At 45.2% G+C, this 13,881-nt stretch overlaps 1 protein-coding gene across 18 annotated transcripts in view; it reads right to left on the bottom strand.

Annotated features, from left to right (window-relative positions):
• Positions 1–3,059: 3,059 nt before the first annotated feature.
• KIAA1217 (KIAA1217 ortholog) overlaps positions 3,060–13,881 on the bottom strand; it is a 377,603-nt gene continuing 366,781 nt past the window's right edge. For 10 of the 18 annotated variants that reach the window (XM_052804272.1, XM_052804254.1, XM_052804281.1 and 7 more), the window contains 5 exons: positions 11,966–12,085; positions 7,781–7,858; positions 5,979–7,667; positions 5,400–5,522; positions 3,060–4,680 (listed from right to left, as the gene is read on the bottom strand). In XM_052804272.1, the coding sequence (XP_052660232.1) occupies positions 4,183–4,680; positions 5,400–5,522; positions 5,979–7,667; positions 7,781–7,858; positions 11,966–12,085 (2,508 nt within the window). In that variant the 3' untranslated portion in view covers positions 3,060–4,182. Of the gene's footprint in view, positions 5,523–5,978; positions 7,668–7,780; positions 7,859–11,965; positions 12,086–13,881 lie in introns of all 18 variants that reach the window. The other 8 variants (XM_052804247.1, XM_052804310.1, XM_052804368.1 and 5 more) reach the window with 5 other exon arrangements.

The following is a 13,881-nucleotide window of genomic DNA, read 5'->3' as shown; positions in this document are numbered from 1 at the left end:
TTCGTGTTTCAGTGAGGATTGGTGGTTTAGTTTGAAATCCATTTGCTGGGATCTGGTAGCTGGAAAGTGCTGTATGACTGCTTTTTAAGACTGTCAAAGGGCTTGTTAGGGTCCCCATTAGTATCACTTACAGCACTGATAATGTGGAATTAAGACATGGCCACAGTCCAGGGGGTTTCTTAACTTCTTTCGCGCTGCTGCAGAGCTGAAGGAAAATCCTTTGCTGAGCTGCACATAAGGGTCTCTTCCTGTCTGCCGCATCTGAGGAGAACCTCTCTCCACGTTGCCCAGGCAGGATGAAAGAGTTTGAAATGTGGCCTCATCTGCTACAAAAAGCTGTGTTCTTGTTTTTAAAGCCAGGTCATTACACTGTTCTCATTTAGATAGTAATTGAGCAATTAATTGTGCCAGCCTGGGGAAAGAAGGGTGTAGGCTGATGTGTGGCTGGCAGGGGGAATGACTTAAAACAGACCTGCCACCGTTGAAGTGGTGCATGTACCTGTGGCTCACAGTCATGAGACCATAAAAATCTGCCTTAATCATCTGGGAGTTTTTAAGCATGCAGAAGAGCTGCTGCTTAGTGGGGATCAGATGGATTTTGGCCCTGTACGTTTCTAGGCAGAAATGTCCTGCACACCCCTCCTCTTCCCTGCTCTATGCATCCTCTTCTGCTCTGCCTTCCCACCACCGTGGCCTGCCCATTGCAGGGGCTGGGTGCCATCTTGCTTTGTTTTTGCTGCAGTCCACATAGATATTGTCAGCTGGCACGCAGGGATGGCACTTCCTCTGCTGTGAAGTCCTGGGCTGGCTCGGACCACAACAGGCAGCAGGAAGGTCCTGCTCACCTTCCAACTCTTTCCACCTCGAAAGGGAGCAGTGAGCTGCTTCACTACTGATGTTTCGGAGCAGTGAGGTCCCATCACATCTGAACCCAGGGGACTGCTGCAAACTAAAGAAACTCAATGGCTGCTCACAGAAGAGACTTGAGCTGCAAATGCAACTGCTAGCAGGTCTGGTACCCTGGGTACTTCTTTGCTGAAGAGTCTCTGTTGTCTTTAAACTGCCCAGGAGCTGGTGAGAGCTTGATCTGGAGTTGCCTGTGCCAGACCACCCTGGTGACAGCAAGGAGGATGGGCTCCTTTTCCCATGTCCCCTTTTTGAACGCAGGCTAGCTCTGGGGAAGAATGCAGCTGGCCTCTCACCGGCTGAGGGCTGCTCTGTTTGTGCTGAGCCCCACGTTGCAGCGGTAGCTGCCCAGTGGTTCTTGTCCCTAGCTCAAGCTGCAGTCACCTCCACCAAAACCACTTCTTCATAACTGGTTTGCAGTGAGAAACTTGGCTTTTTAATCACTAGCCTGTGCCGTTTCCTTCTGTGCTCAAGTGATTTATTTAGAAACTTGCTGATTTTTCTAAATATCTGCCCAATGTTCAAAAGCATTCCTGGTGCTGAGCTACAGCCTGCACGCAGCCCTTTCCTGTCTGTGTTTGTGAAAGCCCGACAACTTCATTGCTGTGCAAGCAGGATGGGGAGGGAGGGAATAAGCACCACCCGACTCCCGGTGGTCCCGGCAGCGGTGCCGGTGCAGGGGGTCCGAGCCTGTGGTTGGTTTCCTGGTGGATGCGGCACCCCAGCGCTGAGGGTGAGACGTGGAGGTGCACAAAAAGTGGTGGTTGCTGGAAGATGTGCATGTCGCAGTGTAGCTGAGGCCACGAGTGGGTGTTATGTTCACTCCCTGACGGCGATTTCCACATTTGCCACCAAAAGCAATAATTATCTGTCGAGTACAGTACTGCCTTACTGCCCACTGCATGCCCAGAGACTGTGCAGGGACCCTTGGTTATTTATACAACTACTGTCAGAGTCTAAATTTCAACAGATAGGGAGAATCTGCTGCTGTAGCCCCTTGCCTGAAGAGGCTGTGAGAAGCAGCAGCTGGAGCAGTGCCAGAGCTGCGGGGCTGCAGGGCAGAGGAGGGCCAGGGCCAAGGTCTGCTGTCATGGACCCTGCCTGGCTGTATGATGGTCATGGGGGATGGCTCTCATGTTACAGAGGATCAGGTATTGGCAGATTACTATTTTTCAATGTGTCGGATCCCTGGGGGATGTCAGACCAACAGTTTAAGAACAAAACCTAGTATGTCCATCACATAGTTTGAACTTATATTTGGGCTGTGTACGGTAAAGGAGAAGCATGGTACCCAGCCTCCTGCTGCTCTTTGTATTTGCTGTCTGTTGTGTGGCCACATGGAATAGGCCTACCTGGTAACAAGATGCGGCATTGGCTCAGGCTTGTTCCCTTCTGAGCAAGGGAGTAACTTAGCACTTGAGATGGTAGGAAACACTCATGGAAAGTGCGTGGTCTAGGGTATGCAGTGTGGCAGTTTTTGAGAGGTTCTTCCCTCCTCAATCAGCTGCTCCCAGCCCAGGCTTTGGAGCCACCGCTTTTCTGTACGGGCTGCAAAGGAACTGGCTTCACTCCAGTGGTTCAGTGCGAGTGCTCTGAACTGCGTCTTACGCTTCGCTTGGGCTTTGGAGCCACCCAGCTTTGTCCTGGGCTCGGCTCTCAGCCTGACACTGGAGCTCCTTGTCCTGCGTGCCTTGGCTGCTGTGCCAGAGGAGGGAATGGCACTCGGTGTGACCCTGCGGGAACTAGACTGTGTGTCATGTTCATGAGGTATTAAAGAATGTAAATGTTACTCGTTGCTCCCACTGCAAGGGATGTGCAGTCTGAGGGCTCAGCCTTGAAATGACACTTTTAAGAAACTTCCTGTTTCACAAGGAGGAATAAAACAGACTACTTAAAGGTGGAAGAGATGAAATTCAATCAAAGGTTCAGGTGCTTTTTTTTTTTTTCTTGCTAGCTTTCTAACCTGGAGTACCAGCAATTAGCTTTTGTCCAGGTAAATTTGAAAGACCCCATTTTAAAATTAATACCTATGTATGGCTTTAATCTGGGGAAAATAAAGTCAATTTTTCTCCTGATGGTTTAATGCTCTCAGGCAAACAGTTTAACAGCTAATTGAGACCATTATAAAAGTTATTAGTGACAAGATACAAATATATAAGCATGCAGCCCTTTATTTTTGTAAAGATCTTTGCTTGTCATAGTTCTGTATATTACATTATGGTGTTATACAAATAAACTTATTTACAAAACCATGAGCTATGGAAGCTTTTTGCATTTTTTCCTATTTGACTGATAGCCATCTTTTTCAACCCTTCCCCATATATATTTTTAAGCATGCATAAAAATTAACTTTGGTGTGGTAAAACTACTCTATGTGCCCAGCCACATACAGTATTTATTTATTTATATATATTTATAGATATGTACAAAAGTTTGCCAGTATACAGAACAGTACAGAAGTGTACACTTTAAAATCCACAATGCAATACATTAATGGGTTACCAGGTCTCAGTGAAATAAAACTGAAGGAAAAAGGGTGGATTTAGCTAAGAAAAAAAGTAATCAGCAACTACTACCTATATGTGTAAAAGAATTTTTTTTTTTTTCTTGGCTGGCAAATTCTTAAATATAATCTGAATGGCAGTGCAATAGGTTGAGTTGCCTCATACACACTAAGACCAGTCTTGTTCTGTTTCTTGTGTAGAGGTTTACTGTCCAGCATCCTACTTTCAAATGTACATTACAATAGTATCAAAATGTTTTGGCAAAAAGATCTCGAAAGGAACCATGACATCTGTTGACAAAAATAGAAATCTGTAACAAAGCTAAATAACTCCAAAATAAAAGAAAAATATTTTAGTTTCAGTTTTACAGTTGTGTATAATCACACTTCAGTATATCTCTGTTCACTTCTAGTCCCCATAATGAAAAATAGCTTTATACAAAACAACTTACTAAATTTTTAACCATACATTTTCCCATGCTCAGTACACCGCTGTGCATACGCAGTCAAGTTCACTCACACACCTTCACACTTTTTTGTAAGAGGTGCTGCCTATAGGAAGAAAACACTTTTATCATTACAACAGCAACAGAGTTTTACAAAAAAGCTTCACTCTAATCTAGTGTAGTAATTCAGTATTTAGCACGTGATTAGTATTAAGCCTCCAGCAATACAGCAAAATGGTTACATTCCCTGGTTAAAATATTGGCTGCAGATTCTTTGAAAATGAACAAAAAGCCTTGGTGAACTTGCACGCGTGCTGTGCTTAGCCTTTAGGATGGCTCCTTGGCTGTGGATGGGGTGGACTTGCCAGCATTTCCGTTCTGCGCCTTGTAGCTGGTGAAGCTAGGTGTGTGGATTGTCCTGATGCTCTTCATACCTTGGTTCAGTGAAGTGGGAGAGGTAGAGGGGGGGGGGGAGGTAGAGGAGGAGGAAGGAGGGGGTGGCCGGCCGTTTTGAGTCTGTAGTGAGAACGAGAGATGGTGACCTTTCCCTGGGTAAGTGGGGCTCTGGAACTTGGAGGAGCCGTTAGAGAGAGAGGGGATGAGGGAGGTAGAGTAAGTTATGCGACCTGTCTGCGGACCGAGAAGGTTAGAGGAAGGAATGGAGGTTTTAGTAGGTGGAGTAAGAGGGTTAGAGCTGTCACCGCTAGAAGCAGGTGCTGAGCTGCTTTTCCCAGAAGTGGGAGAAAAGGCTGGGATCTTAGAAGCAGGTAGGGTAGGGGAAGTAGCCTTATAGTCCCCACCAGCTTTCTTAGCACTTCCATTAGCCTGCAAATAAAGATGGCAGGAGACAGTTTGTCAGAAAGCCAGTAACACGATAAACCAACAGGACCTGGGAAAATAGCCCTACAGAGAATAAGGATTAACAGTTTGAGGCCTGAGCTAAGTCTTGCAGCCATGGACTGGACCTGGTAGAAAACCCAAAGTGCCCAATGAAGAGTGCATAGACAGAGAGAAAGAGCCAATAAAGCTTTTGTGAGAAGGTGCAACCTATGGGTTAAGGACCGGTCACTACATTGGCCATGCTTCAGGGTTATTAACGTGTGAATAGACATGTCTGGCCGGAGAGTTAATGTGCATCTACTGCCATCTATTACACTGACAGGTTAGTGTCCAAGGCTTCCTGTAAAGACACTCTGAACAGAAGCATTCCCAGCTCTCCTAAGGAACCGCCACATTTACCAAAGGGAAAGTAAACAGGTAGTTGACATCTTAACATTACAGCTGAATACCACAGTTTAAGAAAAAACAAAAAGAAAAAAAAAGAAAAAAAAGCAGCAGGTGTTTTATTGCAGACATGCATGCACAAGCATGGTGAAAAAGATCAGTAGGTACTGTCATGCCCCCAGGATCCAGGATGTCCAGTTAGACCTCACTCGAAAGTCAGGCATCCATTATTTGGTATAATCTCAGTCAGTTACTGGTGTTTTTAAATAAACAAACAACATGGAATGTCCATCCAAACACTGGGTTTAGGGTAAAACTACCTGTCTGTATTGGCGTGGATCCTGCAGCTTGTGTTGTTTGCCTGCTTTCTCCATGCTTCCTTGTCTAGTTTTCGAAGCCATGGGGACCGGCATCCGGCTTGTCTGCGAGGCAGCGCTGGAGCCCTACGGAAACGAGTGGAGGGGCAGGGAGGGGAGACAAGGAGAAGGCGTGATCAGTACCGGTGTGCTTGAAGAGGAGACTGCACACCATGCGCCGAAAAAAGCCACAGTACTACATGCAGGGAAAGTTCAGGAGCTTCACACCACAGGTGTTAATTTCCAGAATCAATGGAGAAAACTGCTCAGCTACTGATCAGCCTGGATTTCATGTCAGTGACGCTTGTCATTTCACACAGCAGATTATTCGACCCAGCTCCCCTGCATTTGCCCATCACCAATCAGCAGCAAAGATTAAAAAAAAACCCAAACCCAATGGTCTATTAGCTGTTAGACACCTTGTGGGGAGCCCAAACAAGCCACCTGAAAGGAAGCAACCAAATCACAAGACCCTCTTGTTTAATGGTGATTATTGCAGATTTTAGAAAGCAGCTGGAGGTTTGATTTCTTGGACTAAGGTACCTTACGTGAAGTGGCTGGGATTGACGGAGAGGGCTCTACACCAGCAAGGCTCTCATCCAGCACTACAAGCTCTCGGGATGGGGTCTCTGGTACTATCTGGGCAGAGAAGGGGACAGTGCTTCCCTCAGAGCTGTATGTGTTTTCAGGGATAGATTTTGGACTCATTTCACTGATGGTGTTTTCCAGCTGCTTTATAGTCTGCTCAAGGCTGTCTAGCGTTCGGTATGTACTCTGTCGAATTTCATCAGTCCTAGACAGGGACACTGCAGCTCCGGGGAGTCCCTCTTGCTTCCCAGAAGGACTTTTGTCACTGTCCTCAGGCTGAGACCTGGTGATTTCAAATCTCTTTGCTTCCTTATGCTGCTTCAGGGTCCCATCTTCCTCCTCTTCTTCATAGACCACAACCTGCAAGGTCTTTTTCCCAGTCTTGGTTCCTGTCCGTATCGCCTGCGTCAAAGCAGCCAGCTGCTTTTTAGGGAATTTGAATTTAAACTTTTTCTTAGAATCCTGCCTGCTGCCAAACTGATCGGCAGAGTCCAAGTTTGCTTCTGTGTTTAGCCCATAGATCTGACGGTATTTGTTAAAATTCGTCTTTGTACTTTCCTCCTCTGCAGGAGGTCTGGTTTCTGCAGAGTCAGAGGAAGACTGAACGTTGAATATGTACTGCTCTTTGAGACCGTGAGCCACTGAATGGTCCACAATTGCTTTTCTGTCATTAACTACCGGTGGTTCTTCCTTCTGGCTGTCAGGGATTTCACGCGCTTCATTTTCTTCCTCCTCCTCTTCCTCTTCTATCTTTTCATCTGTCATCATTTTCTCCAACTCCTCATCACATTCCTCAAAAATTGTAGAAAGCCGCTTATATGCTGACCTAATATCCATCGGTTCATCAAAAATGATGATGACGGGTTTTTTGTCCAGGCACACCACCGGCTCTTCGCTGTCTGCGTTTTCTGGGATACCCTTCTCCAATGCCGTGTCCTTTCTCGCGTCGATGTTCACTGTTTGCACATCTCCACCTTTCCGGCTGACTATATCGTGAACTTCCCCACTCGAGAGGACCTGGACGGCTGTTTTAGTAATCATGAAGGCAATGTTTTCTGTGGGTGGGTTGTCTTCACTTGGAGAGCTAGCTGGAGACTCTGTCTCTTCAATGCTGTTCACACTGTTACTTCTGGACACTTTGGGTCTTAGCACAACCTGATCGTAGTTGACTGCAGAAGTTTCTTGCTCCTGCGAGGAAGGTTGAGGCCCCGTAGCCTCCTGCGTGTGCCTCATGAGAGGGGCAACGCTGCTGATGGGGATATGCTTGCCTGTGCTCTGCAAGGCTTCACCCTGCGGCAGGCCCTGGTGAGCATCTCGTGAGAGTCTGTAGTTTGGCTTTTGTTTTCCAGTTTCAACAGCTGGAAAATGGGATCCTAAAATATCTTGAGCCCCTCTTCGTTTGTCATCCTCTAGCAAGCTGACACCAGCCAGGTTTGTGCTCCCGTTCTGAAGGTTTTTCTTAGAATAGTCTCTACTGTCTACAAACAAACCCTTGCTAAATGTAGGACTGTCATTCATTGAAAAGCCAATTTTACTCTCAGCTGTGCTGGATGAATCAGAACCCAATTCTTCTTCAGTTTTCCCTTCCCTCTTCTCTTTAGGATGGTCACTATCTGTGGGAGATCCTGTTGTAGCCCCATACACCTAAGGGGGAAAGTCGGATTACTTAGTTATTCAGGGCTGTTACCTTTACAGGACTTTTTTTCCCCAAATTAATCATCATATGCTCAGGGGAAGTGCAGACCTCGTGAACTCACCACTCTGTTTACTGCTGCAGAGGCATGTCTGAAGTTGTCATCTGATTCCTGTCTTTCTTTGGGGCAAAATTCCAAATTCTGGCAGAACAGTGCATGATGTTACTGCTCAGTGCTATGCACGTGGCCAGCATGGGTTGTTACCTAGGGGTCCTGTTTTAACAAGGCCTCCAGAATATGCAAAAGCACACCAATTACCTTATTTCCAACACAGTGCTACTTTGACCTGTTCACTTTCCAGCTAAAAAAAATCTCTAGTTTGTATAAGATTGAAGTTGAAACGATTCACAGTATCTGATTAAGTTCTGCTGGGACATATCAAAGGGAGCCTGATGTAGAAGGGCTGACAGCAGGGCGCTACGGCTTGCTAGCTCACTGGAGAGCCAAATGCGAGAGTCTGGCTAGCCTTGAAAGGAAGTTTTGTACCAGTAAAAGCTGATTTTCAAATTACAACATTTTGCTGCTTCTAATGTTGCTCACACCTGAGCAGCACAGTCAATATGATCACAGTCTGAGCATTTCTAAATCCTTGCTGCAGCTTAAAAGTACTCCTTCAAAATAACCAGCGGCACCCTGCAGCGCCTGTGGAAGTGCAGAATGAAACATTGAGCTACATTTATACTCCAAACATCACGCAGAGAGGTCATCTACTAGCTCAAAAGTAGTATATTCCCAGCAATGCAAATTTAAGGGGACTTTTCTCTTTATTTTCAAATGAGCTCCCCCTGGAGTTGCTGTTTCACAATACCAGCCTTTTCTTTGGGGCTTGGTTTGCTAAGTGCTAGTTGACAGCTTCGGATAAACACCAATCATCAGGGTAAGGGAATGACCTGGAGGGACACCATGCCTCTGAACGAGCAAAAGAGAAATCTACAGTCAAAAGATGGCTTGCCAAGAAGGAAATGAATCTGGCCCTGAGTGCCTGAAGGCAGTGAGCCAAAAGTGTTACTGCTGACATCATTGCTTGAGACTAGAAGCTGACTCCTAATGCACCAGAAGGACAGATTATACTTAGATGAGCATCAAGATGTGCAGAAGATCAGTCAGGTGAGTTGCCATCCCAGCTGAGATGAACGAGTGACGGTACAGAAATCCACAGGTTGGCTAGTGCATGCACTCCCCATGCATACAGAGGTTCAGAAGGTATAGTTTCTACATCTCATGTGATATTTTCTTATATACTATCTGAGGATTTTACACAGAAAAACTTTACACACAATCAAAATGTAGGAGTAAGTAAGTCAGCAATAGACCAGAGTCACAGTTCATCTCTACAAAGGCTTATTAGCAATAACAAGGCTGTGCAGCGCTCCACAGGTACCTTGACAACCCTCGTATTTCTAAATAAGGAGGAGCTATCACGCAAACCAGCCACAGCCAGCGAGGCATCAGTGGGCAGGCTGACACTGTCTGCACTTCATGCTGAGAGCTGGTATCGGAACAAACCACCAGGGCTTGTGATCACCTCAGGCCCAGACTTGCTAAGTGGTGAGTGCCTCCCAGTCCCACTACATGTCAGAGCTCCCAGAATTAGGGCAGGCCATTTAATGGCACTTGTGGCCTGTGGATATGCTGACTCAGTGACTGAGTTCCCATTTCTCTGTATCTTTTTTAGCAAGTTCCACTTCTTGTTCCAAGCATCAGTGCTACATCTCCTGGTGTCATTGTACAACATATCTCATTTTAGGAAATACTGCCTTTCTACTAAAAAATAAAACCACAACAAAATCCATTTCCTCTATGAGTTTATCATGACCATAAGGCTCCATATTTAAAGCCAATAAACACTCTGTCATGTCAGATGACAAAACCAGATCTCATTAACCTTAATTTCCTGGACTCTGTGTTATTCCAATAAATAGCAGTTTATGGCAATTACTTGGCAGCACCTTTCAAAGAAACATTTGTGCTACAGGATGTGCAGTGTCTTGTGTGGTGGCCCAGGTTTTCATGTAACAATATGATCTTCTCATTTTGACCCCAGTAGTAATGAAGATGAATAGAGATACATTCACACTTTTTTTTTCTCTGTAACACTGTCATACACTCCACAACAAAGCAATTTTCCCTGTTACTCATACCCATGAACTTGCACCCTCACCCAGACAGGTGTTTGCAGCTTTAGACCAGAACTGCTGTTTGGGCAGCTCCAAGCCAAGTCTTTGTGTGCAGTGCCTTGACCTGGCAGCAGTACCTTCTGGGGGAGTATGGATTTTGATGCTAATATATCAGACACCACCATCTAGGTGTCACCTTGTGCTTTACAGCTGCAGTGCCCTATGCAGATGCAGCTAACTGTGGTTCTACAGAGGCTCTACAGAGGGATCTGGACAGACTGGATCGATGGGCCGAGGCCAATTGTATGAGGTTCAACAAGGCCAAGTGCTGGATCCTGCACTTGGGTCACAACAACCCCGTGCAACGTTACAGGCTTGGGGAAGAGTGGCTGGAAAGCTGCCTGGAGGAAAAGGACTGTTGGTCAACAGCCAGATGAATATGAGCCAGCAGTGTGTCCAGGTGGCCACGGTGGTCAACAGCATCCTGGCTTGTATCAGAAATAGTGTGGCCAGTAGGACTAGAGCAGTGATCGCCCTCCTGTACTGGGCACTGGTGAGGTCGCACCTCAAATCCTGTGTTCAGTTTTGGGTCCCTCACTACAAGAAAGACATTGAGATGCTGGAGCGTGTCCAGAGAAGGGCAACGAAGCTGGTGAGGGGCCTGGAGCACAAGTCTTATGAGGAGCGGCTGAGGGACCTGGGGTTGTTTAGCCTGGAGAAAAGGAGGCTGAGGGGACACCTTATCGCTCTCTACAACTACCTGAAAGGAGGTTGTAGCAAGGTGGGGGTTGGTCTCTTCTCCCAAGTAACAAGTGATAGGACAAGGGGAAATGGCCTCAAGTTGTGCCAGGGTAGGTTTAGATTGGATATTAGAAAAAATTTCTTTACTGAAAGGGTTGTCAGGCATTGGAACAGGCTGCCCAGGGAAGTGGTTGAGTCACCCTCCCCGGAGGTGTTCAAAAAGCACATAGACAAGGCACTTCAGGACATGGTTTAGTGGGCATGGTTGACGGTTGGACTCGATGATCTTAAAGGTCTTTTCCAACCTAAACGATTCTATGATTCTGATTCTATGGTTAGGGCAGCTGGGTTCTCTGCCTTGGGGACCTGGCAAAGTAATTTTCTCTCTCCCTGCCTCAGTTTCGGTTAAATGAAGTTGAAGTACAATGTCTCCTATAAAATCCTTGGGAGCTACTCATGATGCTATGTCAGAAAAGGTACTACTGCTATTTGCAATTTGCATACATACACAACATGCATGACAAAGTTGAAATGCTGTGCTGAAGAGCTGTGTTTCCTTCCCTACCATACCCCCCATCATTGCAAACTGGCATTTGGCTGACAAGTTGTCATGCCTGCATGACCCCCTAAACCCAGCAATGATTCAATTCATTATTCTTAAACTTAAAAAAGAGGTCTGCAAAGGCAGAAATATTTGTCCTTTTCTTCATCGTGCACATTGGCTGCCCACTAAGACCAGTCAACTCAATTGACAACACCAGTCCAGACACAGCTGTGAAATTCACCCCAACTTGGCTGTAGTGCCAGACACGTGGTACCTCTTCTAAGTCCCGTGACCAAAGAGTGAATCTTGGCCATTAACTTTCAGAGTAAGGGCAAATTTGGCCCATCCACCTTGACTCTGTCTTCCAATAAACTGAATGAGATTTCTGAATATCTAATAACTATTTCTGGGACCAACAAATGAAACAAAATAAAGCAGAAATTCTCTAAAGTGGCTCTTGAGATTGAGAGGAACCACTGATTCTCCTCAAGACAAGAACAAGACTTAGGAGAGATGCTTCACCATCCATTGTCAGAACAGCATTGGAAGGATGTTCTAAGGAGTATGAGCACCTCTTTGGCAGAAACTGATGGATCCTCTTTTAATTTTGGTTTCACAGAATCATAAAACTTCATGCAACCATTGTATAATTGCTGATGAGACACATAATGTAGATTGATATAATGTTCCACATAAGCTTTTCTGAGCCATACTGAGATAAAAGGAAGGAAACCACTGAGCAGTGGTGGGGGTTAGAGAGAACAGGACACAAGATATAAGATTAGTTTTGAAGGAAAGAAGGTTATGCCAAGACCGGGTGGCATGTTTACAAACGCCACTTGTTACCTTCTTTTCCTTGTGATGCATTAAAGTCCCAGGCCTTATGTCTTTAACATGTGTGTCATTTCTGGACTGTTCAGCATGACTGTTTGAGTTTACATCCATAAAAGAGCACTTCTGGAAAGCCTAGGAAATAAATACTACAGGTTATCAGGAGACCAAGAGCTTTTACACAGAAATGTCTGGAGATGACCAACTTCAAAGAGAGCATTTGTTTTTAACATTCACAGCTCAACAATACTATCTACAAGCTCATGAGATAATAGACATTTTAGACTATCAGACTAAGAGAAATAGGGCATCCCCTCCAGTCTGCCAAGATTGCACTCAAACTCATCACACTGATCTCAACGTTCCCTGCAGGGAGATGAGCTTGATTTCTGTTTTTACAGATGGGGAGATGAAGGCACACAGAGGTGCTGCAAACTATCCAAACTAAAGTAGGAAGCCCACGACAAACTTTGGGTTTGTGAGAGTACCTACTTCCTAGTGGCTGATAATCACGCAAAGAGCTACATAACTCCACTTGTCCCCACACAAACTGTTATTAAAACTTTAGACTTGGAGACGTGTCTGCCACAGTCTTCACTAACCCTCCAGATGGTGACAGTCCCAACATATGGGCTTGGGGACCACTGGCCTCCCACCGTGTGTACCCCAGGGCATGGCCTGGACTTTTCAGTGCTTTATCTTGCTATCCTCTTTCCATTTCCTTTGGGTTTCTCTATTCAACTGGCTCCCAGATCCGGAGGCACAAAACTATCACTGCCATCACTGCACAATGCTGGCTGCAAGTTTTCATCACCAGGATTTCCGCAGGTCCCTACTGGCATGGTCTGCCTTCAGTAGGATGTACAGGCAGGACATCTCTGCCAGCCAGAAGAATGAGAGAGGAGTGCTTATGGGAGTCAAACACACTGTGATATGCAAGATTATACTCTTATACCTTGTATTAGGGAAATTAGTTAATTCCTGGCAACTTTCATGAAATTAATAGCCCTGATTACAGAGTAGAATCAGGGCTGTTCTTTAAATATTGTATTCCTCATATGTATTGCATGTTTATGCAAAATCAGAAAAGTAACAATAATGAAAAAATCCAGTGCAAAAATCAGGGTGTAGAGTTTCTTTTGGTTTTCCATTACATCCTATTTGTGTGTGTTTATAGACTAGAGTATCTAAGACAACATGGAACTATTAGAAAAAGTAGTCTCACTCCTCATAATACAGGATATGGCCTTTCCCCAGCTTACCCAATTGTGAGACCAGTGATATGTTCTTGAGTTAGGCATACCATCTACAAAAGCATCCTCAAAGTCCTTCAGACTTTAAGTGACGAAGAATCCACTATTTCCTTGGTAATTTGTTTATTTATCACCTTTGCTCTGAAATATGTGTAATAGTGTCCAAATACAGTTTGTGCTACAGCAGCTGATTATTATTATGCCTTTTCCTCCTAGGTTAAACAGGTACTTCCCATGAAAGTACCTCCACATTGTACTCAAGTCTCTTCTGAACCTTCATATTCTTAACAGCTTTTTCAAATGGGGGACTTAATCATGGATGCAGCAGCCCAGGGCAGATCTCACTGATCCTGTACACAGAGATAAAAACACTCCCTGTTGTCACATGTACACCCAAAGCAGACACTAATTTTGTGGCAACAGCACTGACCTGGGAGGTCCTGGCAACTTGTTACTGCAAATCCTGTTTCTTTCCAAGACATGCAGTTGTGGCCTGGCCTATATTTTGTTGTTCTTCATGCGGACTTTATATTTCAGTGAATGTATTATGACCATTAAGTGATTGCTATCATCTCCCTGCTCTCATACTTCACTAGTTTGCATTAAGCTGATTTAAACAGTAAGGATTTTAAATGTATTTCCAGGCTGTTGATGAAAATAGAGTGACGCTGGGCCTGT

The sequence above is a fragment of the Harpia harpyja genome, chromosome 1, assembly GCF_026419915.1.
Source record: "Harpia harpyja isolate bHarHar1 chromosome 1, bHarHar1 primary haplotype, whole genome shotgun sequence".
NCBI classification, from domain to species: domain Eukaryota; kingdom Metazoa; phylum Chordata; class Aves; order Accipitriformes; family Accipitridae; genus Harpia; species Harpia harpyja.
The sequence above is the reverse complement of the archived record's forward strand: the minus strand, read 5'-3'. Positions and strand labels throughout refer to the sequence as shown.